We start from the raw sequence: 20,909 nt of genomic DNA, 5'->3' as shown, positions 1-20,909 counted from the left end.
GCTTCGTGCTGGCGTCAGCATGCACTGGGCTCCTGTGTGCATGTGTGTGTGCCTGGGTGTGGCCTCATCCCCGTGGCAGGTAGGAGAACACTGAGGTGTCCCAGCTTCTACACGTCCAGGCCTATGTGACAGAGAAAGATAAGCATGTGGGCTTGTGTGCACAGGGGCTTGGACCACGCAGAGCAGGAAGCGGCCATTGCACAACGTTGATGGAGCCATGTGTGGCCACACCCAACAGTGGCCAGCAGCTCTGGGGAGAGAGGGAGCGAGCAAATAACTTGGATCAACAAACTTGGACGGGGCACAGGTCCTTACAGGTGAATGGATGTGGGTATCATACACAGGGGGGCAGAAACACACTATGTAGAAATCCTCTACACACAAATACGCACACACACTTGCAGACGTACTCTAGATAGCATAGAAATATAGATTTCTGTGCCCATCCAAAACAGGTGTCCCATGCAAAATGTAGAGGGTTCTATCTCAAGAGAACACCTACTGACACTTTAGACACAGCCTAGATATTCACACACACACACACACACACACACGTCCCTCACATCACTTGCCAGAGGAAATGCACACAGATATACAGGCTAAGCTAGATTATTTACACGTGTATGTGTCCACTTGCTTGCCTTGGCTGAACCCCATACGCACACACATGCTCCCTAGGACACAGGCCAACCCTGGGGGTGACTAAGCCAGGAGCGCTGGCTCCACACCATGCTGGGGTGTCTGCCACGACCTGTGTGTACTTGGGCCAACCTGGATCCTCAGGGAATGAGTGTGAACCTCTGCACACATACAACCTGCCCCATTTGTAGCAGACTCAGGGGAAGGGGGCATGTCAAGGGAGGCGGTGCTGTTACATTGGATTTAAACACCCAAACACAAAATTCCATGGACACAAACTGTGTATCCATGGATCTGTGACCACACACACACACACACACACACACACACAAAACCCTGTTTACAGAAGACAGAAGAGTGAGGCTTAGTGGGCTGCTGTGTCACACCCGGCCACAGTCCACACAACAACCCAGAGGAAGGGGGAAAGCTCGGACAACACACAGACTTGAGGTAGGGGGACAAGAAGGGTGATCGGGTGCTTGTACACGCAGCTACACACGTACACACACGCACACACGCTGGGGTGTCCACACGTCTCGAGCATGTGCCGGCGGCATGCATGTTGGTGTGCATGTGTAATCACGCCTGCTGCTATCTACGTGCGGGGGCGAGGGTGGTCCATGGTCGGGGGAGGTCCAGGGACTCCAGGGTCTGACGGGCGGTAAAGGTTAAGGGGGGGCTGCCTGTGTTGAGGGTGAGCCTGGAGCAGGGGATGGAGTGAAGGGGCGGTGGGGGTATTGCTCCCGATGTGGTGGGGTAAAGGTCTGGGAAGGATAGGGTGGGGGGGCCTACAAGCCCAGCGTCCCCCCAATGGATGACGCCAAGACCACCCCCAGCACCACACAGCAAATGATTATCATGATTTTCTTCTGCAGGCAGGAAGGCCGAGGGGGAGGGAGGAGACAGGGAGACCGAGAGATAAAGAGACAGACAAACCGACAGACGGATGGGGAGGATGGTGTGAGGGAAAAGAAGAGGGGAGAGAAAACAGAAAGAAAGGGAAGAGGTCAGAACCGGAGATAAGGCCGCTCGCGGGATTTCATCACTCACCTCAGCCCCGGCCCGAGCCCAGCCCCGCCCGCTCGGCTTCAGCCCACCTGCTTCACAGGCCCACCCACCCCCGCTCACCCTCCGGGCCTTGCTCTGATATTTCACAGCTTTCTTGGTGTCAGACACAGCTCGCTCCACGTAGTCCACGGAATGTTCCACATTGTACTCAATGCGGTCAATCATTTCGCCCTATGGAGGAGACATGCATGGGACGGGGTGGGAACTGGGGCTGGAAGAGGGGACCCCCAGGGGACCCGGGCGAGGCTCCCCGAGGCAGTACCTGGCTCTCCACCAGCATGGCCATGTCCACAAACATGTCATGCAGCTCACGGATGCTGGTTTCCAGTTTGATGATCTCATTGTGCCTCGTCTCGATTTCGTTCAGCGCCTGCTTTGTCATCTGCGAGTCCATTTTGATCTAGGGTGATGGGGGTGGGAAGGGTGAGTTTGGGGGGTGGGAGGGGAGCTGCAACCCCTTCACTCCCAGAAGAGCATCTGGGTTCAAATCTGGCTGGTGCTTACTAGCTGTAACTGTGGATAAACTGCTTAACTTCATGGAGTTTGTTTCCTCACCTAGAAAGATACTAACAGTGCCTGCCTCACATGGCTATGTGAAGATTGAGTGACTGTGTATATTGATTAGAATAGTACCTGGCACACAGAAAGTACTAAAGAGACATGTGTTAAATTACAAAAAGTAAAACTTGGGGACTTCTCTAGTGGTCCAGTGGCTAAGATTCTGTGCTCCCAATGCAGGGGTCCCAGGTTCGACCCCTGGTCAGGGAACTAGATCCCACAGGCCATAACTGAAAGATCCTGTGTGCCACAACTAAAGACCCAGCGCAACCAAATAAATGAATATATTTTCAAAAAGCCTCTAGCTCACACCAGGAAGGGAGATGGGGGTCCTGGACCCCCACCAGGATTGGAGGCCACCATCTGGTCAATGGTGGACACAGTAACACAATCGGGTATACCGCCTCCCCACAAAAGCCAGATCACTCATTTTCCAAACCACTCACTGTTTAGAAAGCCATTCTTCTGCTCTAAAACCCTCCAGGGCTTCCCACTACCCACAGTCTACACACCTTTTACTTTAGCAATCAAGATCCCATCTTCCTTTCTGTCCTTATCTCCCCAAATCATAAGAGCCCACATCATCCAATGGCTCTTTGGCAACTGGTCCACTCTCCCTGTCTTTATTCAGTCTGTCCTCTTTGTCTGGAATGTCGTTTGCCCATCTTCCTGTGTCCAAATGCTCCTTGTCTCTTAAGGCACACAGCTCAATGCCACTTGCCCCAGGAAGCCTTCCTTGACCCTAGAAATGAATACTATTTTAGGGCCCATTTGCATCCTGTTCAGCCTTCAGGCAAGGTACCGACAGCCTTGCACCGCAATGATGGTGGGTCAGTTGGCAGGGATCAGCTCTATATTCTGAGAACCACTCATCAGTTTTCCCTCTACTCGCAGGCAGACTGACAGACATCCTGGGCAGAACTGTCTGGGAGGGCTCCAGGCTAACTGGCTCATGAGCGATTTTCTCAAAGCTAATTTAACAAAGTCAATTCTCTAAATAACAATTTGTTGAAAACTGCTAGACAATCAGTGAACAGACTTTAATCCTGGTCTAGAAACCTAAACCAGAGTCATTCTGCCACCCACCAGAAGCAGAAAGAGAGCCAGAACCTGTCAGCCAGGGCAAAAGTCAAGAAAGAGAAAGAAGAACTACGGTGGAGGGGTACAGCTGGGGAAAGTCCATCTATTTCACATATAAGACGGCAAGGGCAAAACTTCAGCAAAACTAAAACTAGTTTGTTTTTTTTTTTAATCTTCAAAACGTAGGCAAATTAGTCACTTGGTGAAATGACCTGTGTCACTAGGGAGAAGTGTATCCTCGTACTGAAGAGTCATGACTGGACTGCATCCTTGCTCTGCCTCGAGTTGTGTGACCTCGGCAAGTCATTTAAGCTCTTTGTTTAAATTGGGGTCAGATTTCCTCATGTGTGAAATGCAGCTGCCTCGGAGGCTTGTGGTGAGGAGTAAAGGAGTTTAGTAGGTAAATGTAAATAGGTACAGCGCCTACAACAGTGCCCACTCCCGTCTGCCATTTTTATGAGGGTGACTTTCTGCTCAGCCCCCACGGAATTCCCCAGTTCCAGATTCAGACTTCCCGACGCTTGCGATTTCAGGGTGGACTTAGGACCTTGAGTTCAGCCTAAGCCTGGGGAGGAACGATGAATACTCTGCAAGTACAGACCCCACCCCTACGCGGGGCTCACATCATCCGTGAAGATGGCCAACTTTCCACTCTCCAGCATGTCTTCCAGTTCTTCGTTGGTTGTGGTCCTTCCGGCTGTGGGGAGAAAGGGCTCTCTGTTCAGTGACTGGGCCAGCCTGGGGGGCCTAAGGTGATGGGACCCCGGAGCCCACCCTCCCACCTGGCCTATGGCCCACCGAGGGGAAGGGCCTGCCTGGAAGGAGTACGCGACGGCGGGGGTGGCAGGGTTGGGGGTAGGGGAGTCACACGCACTGATCTCCAGCTGCCGCTGGATCCGGTCCTTGCAGCGGTCCCGGTACTTGGACTGGGTCGCGTTATATTCAGTCATTACTTCCACGAACTTCCGGGAGAGTGTGGAGTGCTGGGGTGGAGGTACAGACAAATTAGGAGGCAGGCAGAGACCGTGGAGGGATGGAGTGGGCAGGAGGGATTGAGTAGGCCTATGGCCCTTTCTTCAGCTCGTGCCACGATCCCAACCCCTCACAAGAGCGCAGTTCCTTAGCCCCAGTACCTACATCCTACACCCAAACCGACCAAAGCGGACAGGCAAGGGCCCTCCGCCGTAGCCCCGCCCCCGCCGCCCCCAAGTCTCCTCCTCGGCCACGCCCCATTCCTGTGCCTGCTCTGGGCTGCCCAACCCCAATAGGCAGGGCTCCAGCCTGGACTCCTCCCCTGCCAGGTCCCTTCTGCTTTGGTCCTGGCCCTGACCCTGACCGTGCCTGGCCGCTGCCTCCTACCTGGGTCTTGCGGATGCGCAGGTCCGCAGAGGAACGATTCAGTCCCTCCTCCTGTTCAATGCTTTGCTCGATGGCTGTGGGAAAGAAGACGCAGTGGCGGGCGGGCGGGCGGGCGGGAGACCCGGGGCGTGTGGGGCGGAGGCTTGGGACATATGAAGGGGTAGACATCCTGAGGCAGGCCGCAGGCCTGTGAACAGATGTCACACCCAAGCAAGGGCAGGCAGTAAAGACTGCAGGGTGGTGAGGCAGGAGGCCGGCGGATAAAGGGACCAACATTTGAGGGGGCCTGGAAGGCAAGTAGGAGGGGAGACTGAGCATCAGTTGGTCACCAAACAGAGGGGGGCTATTTGTTCTGATGGAGAGACTGGGTCTTTGAAAGTCTGTAACTCCTGCCCAGCCTCCCAGTCGACATCCTCTGTATGAATGGGAGTGGAGGGTACTCTCTACTTTTTGCAACCTCAGCAAAGGGTCAGGAACCCATCATGGGACTTTACTGGTGGACTACAAGGAGTTTCAGGCAGGTCAGGTTCTAGTGGCTGCCCTTTCCTGGGAAAATCCCGGGGTAAGCAGATGGATGTTCCAACAGAGAAAATAGCTCTCCTCCTTCCCAGGTGGCAGTAGTGGTAAAGAACCCACCTATAGGTGTAGGAGACATAAGAGATGTGGGTTCGATCCCTGGGTCAGGAAGATCCCCTGGATGAGGGCGTGGCAACCCACTCCAGTATTCTTGCCTGGAGAATTCCATGGACAGAGGAGCCTGGTGGGCTACAGTCCATAGGGTCACAAAGAGTTGGATATGATGGAAGAGATGGACATGACTGAGCACACGCACACACACTGCCTTAGAAAATGATCACTGTCCCAGGAATCCCCACTGCTAAAGGATGTTCTGGAAAAGCACACAGATTAACTGGGGTTGCTGCTTCTAGATCATACACTCCCCACACTTATTCAGATTTTCTATAAAGGAGCTTGTGAGTAAAATCGGCTGGGCTCCGGAAATGCAGCCTGAATGAAACACAGGCCGTCTCAAAAGGGGAAAAGCCTCCAGGCCATTCCTAAGAACATAGCTTCACTGTTCCTGGCAGTGCTGGAGGTATGAGGCTGGATAGCGCCCCAACGCTCCCCTGCCAGCCATGGCGGGCCAGTGAACGCGTGACATCTCTGTTCCAGCTGCTACGGGAAAAGTCCAGAAACACACACCCAAGGATGTTGGAATCACTGGCCCTAGACTGGGACCCTATTGTCAACTTGGGGCTGGGGTCAAATCCCAGAGGAAAGGATCCTTTAAAAAGGTCTCAATGACTTCTTCCAGCAATCCTGGGAGTTCGGTGATAGCAGTCCAGATTTCAGACTAGAAACTGAGATTGATATGGAAAAAACAACCCATCTGAGGTCACAGACAAAGCCAGACGTCATGGTACCACACAGCTGGAGAAAGATGGAGAAGACTCTTTTTCTGGAGCTCTGAAAGGTCAGCTTCTCTAAGGCATTGCCACTTTTCCTAGCTTATTTCTTGGCTGTTTCTGAAGTCCTAAACCATATAGCCCTCCTCGTGGTCTCATGTGTGCTAGGTCGCTTCAGTCATGTTCAACTCTTTGCGACCCTATGGACTGTAGCCTGCCTGGCTCCTCTGTCCATGAGATTTTCCAGGCAAGAATACTGGAGTGGGCTGCCACTGCCTTCTCCAGGGGATCTTCCCAATCCAGACACTGAACCCGTGTCAAGGTCTTATACAGCATGTTAATGTCAGAGTTCCATAGGCTCAACGAAATCGCTGAGTACAGAGATTTTTAAACTGTGTTCCATGGATCCCTGCTTCTGAGAAGGAACCTCAGACGGGGCTGTTGCTGGGAGTGATGGGAAGCCAGGTGCATATGGCTCTGGGACTCCCAACCCCAGGTCAGCCAGAACAGTCTGACATTTATGTGTTGTATATAATGGAATTTGGGGTGAGATTTCACTTAGGAAAAAAAGATTTTGCTACCCCCCAAAAAAAGAAAGAAAAATGAACAAACTCCACCCCCCTAGCTTTGAAATTGCTTCAGTAGTTCTTACTGTACTGATGAGGAAGCTGAGGGTAGGGTACCTGTCCAGAATGAGTTAATGATGGAAGTGGGCTCCCTCTCTCTGGATTTGCAATCAGTGAGCTCCCAGTTTGGATCATTCTGCTTTCCAGAACACTCTCCTAAGTGCACAGGGCTTACAGATCAGCACTAGAGGCTCACATATGACCTCCTGTTGAATCCGGGAAAGCATGAGTCCCTGTCCTCATCTCCCTGGACCAAGGTCATTGTACTCAGGGCCAGACATCTGACATGACTCCTTTCCCCCCAGAGCCCAGCAACATGCCTCAGACAGAGGAGTGCTTGGCAAGTGTTTTCTGATGCTGAATTACCAGGAGCACACAAATTAACATCATGGTAATGCTGCTGAATTCCCCTGGCACCAACAGATAAGGAGGTTCCCAACCCACAATGCTTTGGGGGAAGGTGGTTATTACCAGCACCCAAGTCCTTAAATTAGAGTGAATACATGAGCATTTGGCAAGTCCCTCCTGCAAGCTTGCCAGCCCCCTGGTGTCAGCCACACAGTCCAATCTGTCCTGAGCTAAGGATACCAATTCAGAAGCATTTGCTGAGCCCACCTACTGGGTGCTGAGCGCTATGTCCGGCACCTGTTCGGGAGAAATGAGGCCTCTGTGAAACGAAAGCCACCTGGAAGATTATATTTTCTCAGCAGACCTTCTTGCCGATGGAGAGCTCGGATGCAATTTGGACAGAAACCCTCCTCTCTCTCATTTCCCTGTCCTGTCTGTATCTTTCTCTGTGGCATCTGGAGCAAATTGGAAAATCGGAGATTTTATGCCTTCTCACTGTTTAGGAATTTGACTCCTGGAAGTTTGTGGACATTTGTCATGGTTTAGTCCAATGGAAGGCAGGCTTGTTTCCCTCCTTGGTCAGGGGATGGCATTTCTCACCTTTCAACTTGGATCGAACCTTGTTGGCCGTCTTCTTGATGTCTGTAGTGAGGTCCTCCAGCTCCTGTTTGGTCTCTGAGGGGGAGGCGAGGGGACGAGAGGGATGGGTGAGACGTTTGGGTGGGACCCCAGCCTCCTTCTGCCCCAGCTCCCAACCACCCAGCAGTAGCACTCACTCTCATCCGGGTTGGGGGCGGCCAGGATGGCACTGTGCTGTTTTTTCACTTGTTCCACATCCTCTGACAGCTTCTCAATGCAGCCCCGGATCTCTTCCACCTGGGGCAGCAAATTGGCTATACCCAGCCAAGTCGTCGGGCCAGACAAAGGGATTCGGGGGTAGTGCTCAGTCAGGGTTCAGGGAAATGGGCCAGACCCAGAGGGGTTGGTAAAAGGCCAAGGGGATGGAGGAATAGAGAGAGGGATGGGGGTGCGGGGGGCCAGGAAGAAGGCAGTTGTGGGCTGGGGGTCAGATTCTGTTACCTGTTCAAAGAACTCATCCATGAAGTGGTCTCGGTCCACATGGACCACTTCTTCCTCATCATCGCTGTCTTTCGCCTGGGAGGCAAAAAAAGGCAGGGTCTGTGAGCAGTCCTGTTGCTCCGAGCTCTAGGCTCAGAGTGGAGGTCCTGGGAAGGGTCACATGAAGGGCGCCCAGAAGTCATAACAAATACTGAGTGTCCTCTGGCACAGGGTCCCGGAGGCCGGGTGGCTGACAGCCCAAAGGACACCTTGGAGGGAATTAGCCAAAGGCACCCTACAGGGTAGAAGTGGTCCTGGGAGCGCTGTCACCCTGGAGGCGGGTGGTGCTCTGGACAGATGCTTTATCCAACCAGTGTGGAAGCATTTCCATATTGTAAAAACTGGCCAAATGTCAGCCTGGCAGTAACTGGCTCTGGGCTGCAAGAAGGGGTCTGACGTGGAGTCCAGGGAGCTGACCCCCGCCACCATGCCCCCAGCCACTTCCGCCAGGCTTCACTGTGTTCCCTTCTCTTCCCCTCCAGCCTCCAACGTGACCGGCCACGTCCCCTGTGCAAGGTCACTTTACTGCCAGCGGCGGGCATCAAGTTAAGCAAGCACAGTCAGGCCCGGGGAGGGCTGGATGTGAGACACAGAGAGCACCCCGACCTTCCTCCTCCCACCCACTCTCACCCCTCCCCGACTTTCCTCCGTGCAGTCACTTGCTTTCATCCAGCCTCTTCCAACTTCACACCCACCTACTCTCCCTTGCTTGGATTTCCCAGTTGCAACCTGCAGCTGCTCAGCCCTCCACCCCCAGGGCGCAGAGACACAAAGGGATTCGCCCTCCCACACCGCCACCGCGGCCACCAGACAGGCCAGTGACATAGACAGAAGGGCTGATACAAAGGCACACAGAAATAGGCCCCCTGACACCCACACAGAGCTGCACTGACGTGCTGACGCTCACCCGCACACGGGCCCACAGCAGAGCTGCCTTCTGAACATGTGGACACACAGACGTGCAGAGCTCACCACCCCCACGCCCCCTGGGACACTGGGGAGGGCCCCCTGGGGCTGTGCTCTCAGCCTCTCTGAGCCTCAGGTTCGCATGCTCGCTCAGATCTAGGAAGAAGGAAAGGGGGGCAGGGAGGGCTCCCCAGTGTTCCACACTCCCGACTCAAGACCCTGCTCGGGACAGAAGTCTGAGGGCCAAAGCTGAGCCCATTAAACTTAATTACATCTGGAGCCCTAATCAGCCTCCACGGAAATTTAAACAGAGTTCACCCTGATTTCCAGAAAAAAAAAAAAAAACAACGAGCCAAGACTCAGACAGAATCTCACGACCAGAGCCTGAATGAAATCAAGACAGGAGCCAAAAGTGTCTAGCAGGGGATGTTGCCAGATGAGATTGAAAGAGAAGAGCTCGCCCAGAACCTCGACAGGGTCCCAGCAGACCGCAGACAGGACCCAACAGAAACCAGACAGCTCAGACCCAACCAGACTCATGCAGACAGATCGCAGACAGCTGAGATCGAACCTAGACAGAGCCAGATGGGAGTTAGATGCGATCTAGACAGCCGGTTAACTTGGAATCAGAGAGCCCGGACAGCACAAGGAAGAGATCAATGGAGATGTCCAGCTAGACCCTCTCAAAGGCACCCCAGCTTTCCACCGAAGCCTGGCTCAGATGGTCCCCAGGGATCCTCCCCATGCCATGTCAGAGAATGGGCTCAGTACTTCCATTTCATCTCCAAATATCTCCCGGGAAAGGGGGGCTCCTCGTCTTGGCCCACAGCTGCCCCCAGAAGGAGGGGTGGTACCCGGTGGGGCTTGGGGACCCTGAGGGGACTTCTGGCTCTTCAAGCCTCCAGCTGACCCGGAACCACACCCGCAGACCTTGGCCCCAAGAGGCTCTGGGCTGCTTGGCTCATCTTTGAGGACTCACCGGCCTCCCATGAGGTGCTAGCCTCAAAAAGCCAGCTGCCCCACGAAGGCATGTTCCTTCTCTGCCTTCAAGCACTTGGCCCGCAGCCTGGCTGCCCACAAGTCATGAGGCCTCTCGCTGGCCCAGGTGTCTGGAAACTTTCCTGTTCTTTTTCCCCTCCCATGCTGACTTTCTGTGCGTCTTAGTTCCCCACCAGGGAAGCCCAACACTGACTTTAGACTCCCTCAAGTCTCATCTCTCTCCCTCTCTCCTGTGGTCCCCAGGGCCAGGTCCTTGATTCTGCCCCGGGGCATCCTTGGCTGCCTGTTTACTTGCCCTTGAGAGAGAAGGAAAGGTACAGGCCCCAAGGATGACTTAGTTGGTGCACTAATTACAGGCAACTGAGAGCTAAACTCCTCTCCAGTTTCCAGACACTTCTCCATCTATAATCTCATCTGATCCTTACCACCACAGCCCTCGAAAAAGCTGTCCCCATTTCACAGATGAGGGAACAGGAGGGCAGAGGGGGAAGAGGAAATGGACTTGCTCAAGGGCACCCAGGCTGAAGGGCTGGGAAACCAGAGGCATAATCTAAGACATGCCTCCTCCCAGACCCTCTTCTGTGGCTCAAGGCCACGCTGCCTCCTACCGGCCACTCCACCACCAGAGGGTTCCCTTCTCAGGTCCCCTCCTGACAAGGCCCAATCTGGGCAAAGCTCTGCGTCCTGCAAGCCTAGCAAAATATTAGCACCTGAGAGCGCCTTTGGCCTTGGTCTTGCATTCTTGTTATCTCATTTAATCTTCACTGAAATTCTTCAGTTGACCATTGGTCAGCGAAAGCTCATGAAAGTGTTAGTCGCTCAGTCGTGCCTGACTCTTCGCAACCCCATGGACTGTAGCCCGCCAGACTCCTCTGTCCATGGGATTCTCCAGGCAAGAATACTGGAATGGGGAGCCATTCCCTTCTCCAGGGATTTTTCCCGACCCAAGGATGGAACCCAAGTCTCCTGCATTTCAGGCATATTCTTTACCATCTGAACCACCAGGGAAGCCCAGTTATGGCAAATATTTACACAGCATTTGATGATGTGCTAAATGCTGTTTTAAGCACCCTGCCTTTATTTATCCATTTCGTTCTCACAGTAGCCCCCTTTTTATAGGTGGGGAAACTGAGTCACAGAGAGGCGAACACGCTTGCCCAGGTCAGCAGCTGGAGGGCCACACACCTTCTTCCCTCTGAGCTTCATTCTCTGCATTTGCTGAACGGCAATAAAGTCAAGAAAGTAAAAGTGCTAGTCACTCGGTCGTGTCCAACTCTTTGCGACCCCATGGACTGTAGCCCGTCAGGCTCCTCTGTCCATGGAATTCTCCAGGCAAGAATACTGGAGTGGGTTGCCATTCCCTTCTCCAGGGGATCTTCCCACCCCAGGGATCGAACTCAGGTCTCCTGCACTACAGGCAGATTCTTTACCAGGGATCGAACTCAGGTCTCCTGCACTACAGGCAGATTCTTTACCGTTTGAGCCACTGGGGAAGCCTGAGTCCTCCCTAAATGGTGGGCTGGAGGAGGCAATGAGACCACCAGGCAGGAAGAAAATGCCAGATGCTGCCAGAAATAATTACTGCTCAGGGAGGGTTGGTTGGTACCCACTGCCTTTCCCCTGTTACAGATGAGGAAACAGGCTCAGAGAGGTTGCCTGACCCTGCCTAAGACTTCACAGCAAATAAGGTCAAAGGTGAACTGAAGTGAATTTAGCCCCTGAATTGTCTGGTACTTAATCTCAGGCTCTTTCCCTCCTGTCCCTCTGTTTCTTCCCGGCCCCTAAAGAGTTGTCTCTGCTGTGTCCTCAGCACTGCTGAACTCCCGTGGCTGGGACAGAAAACCAGGAAGAGGTGCCAAGCTGCAGGAAGAGCCCAGACAGGAAGCCAGGGGTTCTAGCCTCCATTCAACTTGCTGGGTGACTTGAGGCAATTCGCGGCCCCTCCCTGGGCCCTGGCTTATCTGTGAAATGGGTGGGCCCTCCTCGCTCTGAGGTGTGCATACTTCATCATGAGCACAGCCTACATTTCTGAAAGAAGCTAACCAGCCTAAAAGAAAACAGGCTCCAGGCAAATAAGAATACCTCGGAAAAGATGATCACACACGCCCTTATCCACCTTAGGGACAACTGAAGCCTCAGTTTCCTCATGTGCGAAATAAAGATGAGAATTATATACATCAGACACATAGGTGTCAATAACGAGCGGCTGGGCTCAGTTACAAGTGCTTTGCCTGAATGAATTTAATCCTTACAGCCACTCCATGAAGTAGATACTCTTTTTATTCCCATTTGACCAATGAAGCACAGAGAGATTAAGTAATTTGCCTAAGATCATACAGCTGATGGGGAGCCGACAGGGTGGGGCCTGGATTGGAGCCCCGGAGGTCTGCTCTTTACTGCCTGCCAACTCCTCAAGCGCTCAGGAGGATGAAATGGGAGAGTGTGGAAGCCCTTGGCACATTCTGGAACTGTCCTGGAGACAAGGGACATCAGATCCAAGCCTCTGGGTTCAGTCCTTCCTGACCAGAGACACCTGGGGCCCTCAGGGGTGTGTCAGTGGCGTGGCGACAACACAGATGCGTGGACAGAGGGAGTGGGGCAGTGTGAGCCAGCGAGTCCAGCACAGAGACAGACATGAGGGTGACTAAACCAGAGGTGGAAAGAAACTGGAACTGGGTGATAGAAAAGTCATAGAGTGGGCCTTCCCTGGCAGTCCAGTGGTTAAGACTCTGAGCTTCTACTACAGGGGTCACGGGTTCAATCCCTGGTTGGGGAACTAAGATTCCTGCATGCCACATGATGCAGCCAAAAAAAATAAAAGAAGTCATAGAGTGGGTATGTGTTTGGGTAAACACGTATGCATGCCCACACACACACAACGCACACGTGCTCACACCTGCTTCTCAGGGGCACATGCATCCTTTGATCTAGAGGCACCAGCCTCTCTCCACTGCACCCCCTGCTTCGGTCCATCTGTCTCCCTGACCCCGGCCTCTGCTTGATCCCAGCATCTAGTCCAGTCTTCCCACCCCTACCTTTCTCCTCTGCCTTCCCCACCAATTCCTTCTTCATGCTCCCTCTGCCCCACAGAGTCATCATTTATCTAACAAATGTGTCTGATCAGTGTCCACTTCTCTCCTGGGTGCTGTGGAGAACCAGCCAGGAAGGGGGCCTGCCTCCAGGGAGCTGACATTCCAGGGGAGGGAGACAGACCGTGCAAAAGGAGCAAGACAATTTCAGACTGGACTCCAGTACATAGCAGGAAGGAGATAAAGCGGGAGGTGTGATAGAAATGGCCGTGGGGGAGGTTTGACATCCGAGCTAAGGCCCAGGGAGTTAACTGCACCGCAACCTGGAGGACACTGAATTCAACGCAGAGGGAACAGTGTTCAGGCAGAAGGAACAGCATTCACACAGAAGGACCAGCAGGTGCAAAGGCCCTCAAGCGGGGGGAGCTTGTGTGTCTGAATGGCAGAAACAAGCCCCGTGCTGCTGGAGGCTATCAACCCATCACCCAGGGTTCTCCTGGTCCCTGATGGAGACTGTGGGGCCACTCTTTACTTCTGCTGCATCAGGTCTGCACTTCTAAAGCATCTACTGTGCCTATCCCACCCCTGAGGGCCCTCAAATTCCTCACTGCAGGCTCCCCTCCCCCATTTCCCAGTCTCCCCAACCACCCCCACCTCTGCCTTCCCACTCCAGAACTGCCTCCGCAGGCTCTGCCCACAACACATCCCCTGTGGCTTCTCTCTGTAACCCTTCTCTCCACCTCACTTGCTCTCTTCCTCTCCTTTTCAGCCCATCCCTGGACCCACTCCTTGGACCCTGGGACACCCATGCAGTCAACTGACTCCCTCCTGCAGCCTCCACTCCAGCCCAGCACCTCCCAGTGCCAACCAAAGGTGCCTGGTGATGTGGAAACAGAAAACCCTAGTTCAACCCTGGCTCTGCCACTGACAGCTGTATGACCTTGGGCAAGTCAGGTTACTGCTCTGGCCCTTGATGTACTCCAAAATAAATTAGGGGCCATGTCTTGCCCATCCCAGGGGGCTGACGGGAGACTCAAGAGAAATAAACAAGTCAGCTATGGAATAACATACACTCGTGGAGCAATGCTGAGCCCAAGCCTCCTTCTAGGAGCCTCTGGCATAATTTCAATCCTCAGGATAGCCTTCCGAAGCAGGTCCCATTGCTACTCCCAATTCATTCATGAAGGAAGTGAGGACCAGAGAGGTTAAGCAACTTACCCAAGGTCACACAGGAGTAGCAAAGCTAGGATTTGAACCCATACAGTCTGACTCCCAAACCTGTGCCCTTGAGTGCTATGTGATAAACCCCTTGGGACCTCTTAAAGTGCTATTGGAAAAAGACAATAAGGACCCTCCAGGCTGACCTCCCCTCTTATCACTGACTTTCTGATCCCTCTCAAGCCTCTCAGAGGCCCCTTTCCCAGGTCTCCCACACCCTGCCTGGTTTCTCTAGGCTTCCAGCCTCCTCATTCTCAATTCTGGTGGGGAGACCTCCACACTCCTTGCATCTGGAAGCTTTTTCCCACCCCACATATGCCCTCCCGAATCTCCAGTTTCCTGGAGCCATGACTAACCAGAGCCATCAGCATTCAGTCAGCCCCCTTCACCCTTCCACCCCCGTTCCACCTCCACCACCGGCTGCCCCCAGCAGCCCCAGCAAACTGGATGCCTCCCCTTGGGGCAGGGGGTCCCTGACCCACTCAGATGAAGACTCTCAGCGCTGCCTTCACTGTATCCTGCTTTGCCTCTTCCCTCCCCCTCTCTAATCACACCATGATTCCGCTGTCACCTCACCCCCACCTGCTTTCCATCTCGCTGGGTTTGGGAGCCATGGCACAGTCTTGGCAACAGCAGAGCTGGGTTCAAATCCAGACTCCTCACTTGCTAGTGGTGTGACCTTGGGCAAGTTTTCACCACTCTAGGCCTCGGGTCTTTTTCACCATAAAATGAAGCAGTCTCTCAGTCTGCCTACCTTACCAGGTGAGGGTCTAATGAGATTATGGATGGCAACCTGCTTTGGATGAAAACGGGGAGAGAAGGGGATTAAGAGCATCAGTGCTGGAGCCAGCCTGCCTTTAAATAGCTGTGTGACTTTGGTCAAGTTACCTAACCTCCTTGGGCCTCAGTTTCCTCATCTGTAAAATGGGATAATGCTAGCACCAATTTCTAGGGTTGCTACAAGGATCAAAATGAGTTAATATGTATACAACACTTAGAACAGTGTCTGGCATATGAATGTTGGTTATTTTTATCACTCCCCTTTTCCTGATGCCTGAGTGTATAACTCAAAGTTTAATTGAAAAACAAACAAACAAACAAACAAAAAAAACCCAACCTTCAAAATTCCCTCTCTCAACCACCAGTTTCTGCTTCCATCACACCTGTCAACCCATTTCTCCTAGAGGCAACAGTCACTTGCCTCCAAGCTCCTTCCTTTTGTCTTCCTGTAACCTGGTTCCCCATCCCCAAACCCAGGGGGCCCTCCGAAGACAGAGCTTTTTATCCCCAGTGTTGAGACTTCTCTTTCAAAGGCTAAAAAAGCAGAGACACATGTCAACTTGGCAGACGGGAAACCCAGATTCCTGTCTGATCTTCCCATCCACTTGCTTGGTGACCTTGGGCAAATTCCTACCCATCACAAACCTCGATCTCCTCATCTGTCAAATGGGATAATAACCCAGGGGGAACAGCCAATAGGCTCCTAGTCAAGTGCATCAGGCTACATCAGTTGGGTCTAGTACTTTATTAGCATAACCCTTGGGCCCTGAGCACACCGCAGGCTGTCAGCTCTGCCTCCTTGGGCCCCAGGTCATTTCTCCAATGCCCCTACCCTCCTCCCAGTCCCAGAAACCACTCTTATCAAGCCCCCATTCCCCAGCCTCTTCCAAAGGGCAGCTCTCACTGCAGACACCGTGCCACCCTCCTCCCCTGTCACCCAAATCCAACTCACTGCCTGGCCGGACCCCTGGAGCCAGGCCTCTTCAGGCCTGCAGACCGGGGGCCCATGCCAGCTCACCCCTGACCGTTCAGGATGCCCCAGTTCCCCCCAGTGGGGCACAGTCCATGGCACACAACCCAGTTCCAGGGCCCTGTGCACGGAACCTCCTTCCGGTCTCCCCTGCAGCCCCTTCTCCCACCTCTGGGATCACTCTCTGTCCGGCCCTGGCCTCTGGCCATCTCCTGAGGCCACCCCTTCCCTCCTCATCTCTGAGAGGTGCCCCCTCCCCACGAAGAGCAACACAAACACACATTTCATTCACTGCTCAGTTAGCATCTCAGTCCCAACCTGTGTCCTTTCCCCCGGCCGCCCCCAAATCTGGGTCCCGCTAGGCTCAGCCTGGCCCAGGAACTGCCCACATCCTCTCATTCAGCAAATCGGCCCAGCAGATGACAGCACCCTCCAGTTCTCTCCCCACACTCACTCTCTCCCATCCTCAGATGAGACCCCAGGGCCCGCCTGGGGACGTGGGGTGTCCAGGGTCCCTGAGACCTCTCCTGCCCCCAGCGTGTCTTAATGGCCTCAACCCCTTCTAGCCACTGGCCCTAAAATGCAGGTTCATTGGAGACAGCAGGTGCCTTCACATCTTGGGGCGCCCCTGCCACCAACCTCCCGCCTCATCATTTGCCTCCACGTCCCAGCACCTCCCCCACTCCACCCCCAGGAGTCCCCCAATATTGGGGTCCCGCCCCCCCATTCTCCCCACCCCCAGGCTCACACTCCGCAGCTCCTGAGTCCGATCCTTCATCCTGCGACGGCTCCTCCTCCTCCTCCTTCTCGTTCTCCTGTCTCTGCTTCTGCTCCCTGCCTCCTGCCTCGGTTCGGGAGGCCCGGAGTCTGGGGGCGCCGGGGGGGGGGGGGCACCGGGGCCACTGGCTGGGGCCCGCGGGCGGGGGCGGAGTCGGGGGCGGCGGGCTGAGGGCCGGGCAGGGTCAGGGGCCTGGGCCGGGCTCGGCTCTGCCGGAGCTGCGGTGGCGATGCGGCTGCGGCACAGGCTCGGATGGAGGGATGCGGGAGAGCTGGAGCGCGGGGGAGGGGGGCGGAGGGAGGTAAGGAGGAAGGGAGGGAGGGGGGAACCAGGAGGGGGCGGGGAGCAGGGGGCATGCGCAGCGCCGGGGGCTGGGGGCGCCTGGGGGTTGTAGTCCGGGGAGGGGGACCCAGGAGGGAGGGAGATGGGAGAGGCCTAGAGGGGGGTGGGGAAGGGCAGAGCCACAGAAGGAGGGAGAGATGCGGAGAGGCAGGAGATGCGGCTGGAGGCGCAGAGATGCTGCTGTAGGGTGGGGGTGGCGGTTAGAATGGCAGAAAGAAGGGGTCAGGGAATGAGTTAAGGGAACAGCCTGGGGAGCGGTACTGTGGATCCCTTTACACCAAAAGATGCAGATAGATTTTATATTTTATGTTTGGGAATATCCCTGTGAGTCTGGGCAGGACCACCTCTGTGTGTGTGTCCCTGCAGGGAGCTTTCTGGACACTAGAAATAGCGAAAGTGACCCTCTAGGTGGCTTTTGTGATGCAAGGAATCAGCCAAGCCTAGCTGAGAAGGACATGGGGCTTGTTTTTCTTTTTTTGCATGACCTTCCCCACTCTTAAGTGTGAGAGTCCCTGACAGCGTGGGTCTCAGAGCTTTGCTTGTCTACTTCCAGGGACAGGGAGCTCACCACCTCCGGATACCTGGCCTATCTTTAGGTGGCTCTGTCAAAACAAAATTGGTCCTTGTTGGGAGGGGATTTCTGGTAACCTCAAGGGTCCAAGAACCCAGTCCTGTTCATTCATGGCCACCTTTCCTCTCTCCATCTTCACAGCTTAACATCACGTCAACTTCTCTATCCCTGCAATGGGGCCTTGGCCACCAAAAGGTCTCAAACTAGCTTTTTCAAAGGTCCCCAGTGACCTCCTCTATGCCAGATCCATCAATTGCTCACCAGGCCTTATCCTCCGTGATCTTTCAGTGATGCATGACCCCAAGGACCCCTCTCTGCTTGACACCCTGCCTTCCTTGGCTCCCACCTGCCTCTTGCCTTCCACGCCTTCCCCTCCAAACTCTGGAGGTTGTTTCCCAACCTCCATCCAGACCCCCAGCTTCTTCTGCCTCCCCTCCGCAGCAGGATTCCCTGGGCCTCCTCCCAGGGTCTCTTCTTTCTTTACCCCCCACCTCCCCAGGTTCAGCCACACTGACATGACTACAATATCCACTCTATATCTGCATGCCAGGTCCTCAGGGCAGCACCTACTATGTGCTTGAGCACTGAGTGAGCACCAAGAACAGAAACCAAAACTGCAATCTCAGATGTGGGAATCCATAACTATTGTGAGTGAGGCCAGGGCTTTGGCCCTGACCACCAAGACTGTGAGCCTCTTCTCCCAATGAGCTTCTTCCTGTGCTCACCATCAAAGAGGGCATCTCTGTCCATTCAGCCCCTCAAAGCAGATAGAAAGCTCTTCTTGGCTCCCTCCCACATCCAAAGAATGCTGCCATGTTCCAAGCATCTGCCAAGTCCCTGGTGCTCCACTGAGGAGCCCCCATAATTCTCCCAAGGTACTGCCATTATCCCAAGTGTCCACATCAGGAAGCAGGCTTGAAATGCTTAAATAACAGCAAAGGGCAGGGCTGGGGCTCTTGTCTGCAACTTTTTTATTTTTAAATTTTATTTTCTGCCTACGTGCCGCATGCGGAATCTTAGCTCTCCAACCAGGGATTGGACCCCCACCCCCTGATTTGGAAGTGCAGAGTTTAAACCGCTGGACCACCAAGGAAGTCCTTGCCTGCACCTTTTGATGACAAAGCCCATTCCTGTAAAACCACAAGATTCCAGCCCCTCCCTCCACTGTCAAATCCAGAGCTGTCGCCTGGGTTCCGTCCATCCCCACCACCCTTGTCAGTCTAGGCACTCACTGGTTTTTATCCAGACCATCAGAGCAGCCTCCTCTTGGGGACTTGCCTGGTGGTCCAGTAGTTAGGACTCAGCACTTTCACTGCCAGGGACCAGGGTTCAATCCCTCGTTGGGGAACTAAGATAACGTAAATTATGCAAGGTGAACATGAAAGTCATTCAGTCGTGCCCAACTCTTTGCGATTCCATGGACTATGCAGTCCATGGAATTCTCCCGGCCAGAATACTGGAGGGGGTAGCCTTTCCCTTCTCCAGGGGATCTTCCCGACCCAGGAATCGGATCCAGGTCTCCCACATTGCAGGTGAATTCTTTACCAGCTGAGCCACCAGGGAAGTGTAAACCCATGCAACATGACCAAAAAAAAAGAACGCCCTTCTTTCTGCTCTTCCCACCTGCAACCCTTTCCCTTCACATCCTCAGATGCTGCTGCAGCTGCTAAGTCGCTTCAGTCGTGTCCAACTCTGTGTGATCCCATAGACAGCAGCCCACCAGGCTCCCCCGTCCCTGGGATTCTTGAGGCAAGAACACTGGAGTGGATTGCCATTTCCTTCTCCAATGCATGAAAATGAAAAGTGAAAGTGAAGTCACTCAGTCGTGTCTGACTCTTAGTGACTCCATGGACTGTAGCCCACCAGGCTCCTCCATCCATGGGATTTTCTAGGCAAGAGTCCTGGAGTGGGGTGCCATTGCCTTCTCCACCTCAGATGTTAGTGCTCCCCTAATAAATGAGATAATATCAATCCCCAGCATCAACCAAGTCAATGCCCGCCCCCCCCACCCCGACAGCTTCCCGGATTACACTCAATAGCTGCTCTCTCATTTGGTCCCCATCCCCACAATCTCATCTCTCTTACTTCTTCTTTCCCTGCTGCATGGACCCCTGGCCTTAATGACACCAAGGACCCCAGACACCTTGGAGTCTTTGGCTGTGTGGCTTCCCTGGCCAGCTTTGCTGTTTTGTCCCTTCATTGACAGTCAGACTTCTCATCCTTCAAGGTCTAGTTCCAGCCTCTCCCAGCCATCCAGGCAGACATCCTCACGAGGTGTGGGCCGAGTCTGCTTCCACCTTAGACTAGCCTGGGCCTGACTCATCTCTGCTTCTCCCCAGCAGTCAATACGAGGTGAGGCACAAGATACAGGTTCACTAAAAATCTGAATGGAGAGAAGAATGAATAGCATGTTCCCTCATACCGTTATCCCAGCATAAAGACAATGGGAATAAGTTCCATGGGCAAGGATTTTAAAAAATTGAAATATAATTGATATACAGTATAACATAGGTGTAAACTATAGTGTTTCACAATTTTTAAAGGTTATATTCCTTTATTATTATAAAACATTGGCTATATTCCCTATGGTATATAATATATGCTCATAGTTTAGTCATTTTATGCATAAGCGTTTGTATCTTTTAATCCTCTTCCCCTATATTGCTTCTCTCTTACCCTCTCCCCACTGTTAACCACTAGTTTGTTCTCTGTTTCTTTTTTGTTATATTCACTAGTTTGTGGTATTTTCTGGGTTCTACATATAAGTGATATCTTACAGTATTTATCTTTCTTTGTCTGACTTATTTTACTTAGCCTCATACCCTCCAAGTCCATCCATATTGTTGCAGATGACAAATTTTTTCTTTTTTATGGCTGAGTAGTATTCCATTGTCTGTGTGTGTGTGTGTGTGTGTGTGTGTGTGTGTGTGTACACCACACCTTTATTTGTTCATTTGTTGAAGTGCACTAAGGTTGCTTCTATATAACTGTAACTGTGATATAACTATAACTGTAAAAATGCTGCTATTAACATTGGGGAGCATATATCTTTTTGAATTAGTTTTTCTTTTTTTTTTTTTAGCTATATTCCAGGGAGTGGAATTGCTGGGTCA

At 53.3% G+C, this 20,909-nt stretch overlaps 1 protein-coding gene across 1 annotated transcript; it reads right to left on the bottom strand.

Moving 5' to 3' along the window:
- Window positions 1-605: 605 nt before the first annotated feature.
- On the bottom strand, window positions 606-17,178 carry STX1B (syntaxin 1B). The gene is made up of 10 exons (XM_025274771.3): window positions 16,854-17,178; window positions 8,165-8,239; window positions 7,861-7,960; window positions 7,685-7,759; window positions 4,705-4,778; window positions 4,220-4,328; window positions 3,969-4,042; window positions 1,970-2,107; window positions 1,768-1,878; window positions 606-1,508 (listed from the first exon to the last, which is right to left on the bottom strand). The coding sequence occupies exons 1-10, from the start codon at window positions 16,881-16,883 to the stop codon at window positions 1,428-1,430; spliced, it is 867 nt and encodes a 288-aa protein (XP_025130556.1). The 5' UTR covers window positions 16,884-17,178; the 3' UTR covers window positions 606-1,427.
- Between the last annotated feature and the right edge of the window lie 3,731 nt (window positions 17,179-20,909).

This window comes from Bubalus bubalis, chromosome 24 (assembly GCF_019923935.1).
Source record: "Bubalus bubalis isolate 160015118507 breed Murrah chromosome 24, NDDB_SH_1, whole genome shotgun sequence".
In the NCBI taxonomy this organism is placed as follows: domain Eukaryota; kingdom Metazoa; phylum Chordata; class Mammalia; order Artiodactyla; family Bovidae; genus Bubalus; species Bubalus bubalis.
Note: the sequence above shows the minus strand (reverse complement) of the source record. Positions and strands in the feature narration are given on the sequence as shown.

Bases quoted from the DNA above. Each gene is read 5' to 3' on its own strand.
- STX1B (XM_025274771.3), bottom strand. From the start codon at position 16,883: ATGAAGGATCGGACTCAGGAGCTGCGGAGT. The intron at 4,329-4,704 runs GTAGGAGGCAGC...CCTCCACCCCAG, and splicing joins TGCGCATCCGCAAGACCCAG to CACTCCACACTCTCCCGGAA. The intron at 1,879-1,969 runs GTACTGCCTCGG...TCTCCTCCATAG, and splicing joins CCATGCTGGTGGAGAGCCAG to GGCGAAATGATTGACCGCAT.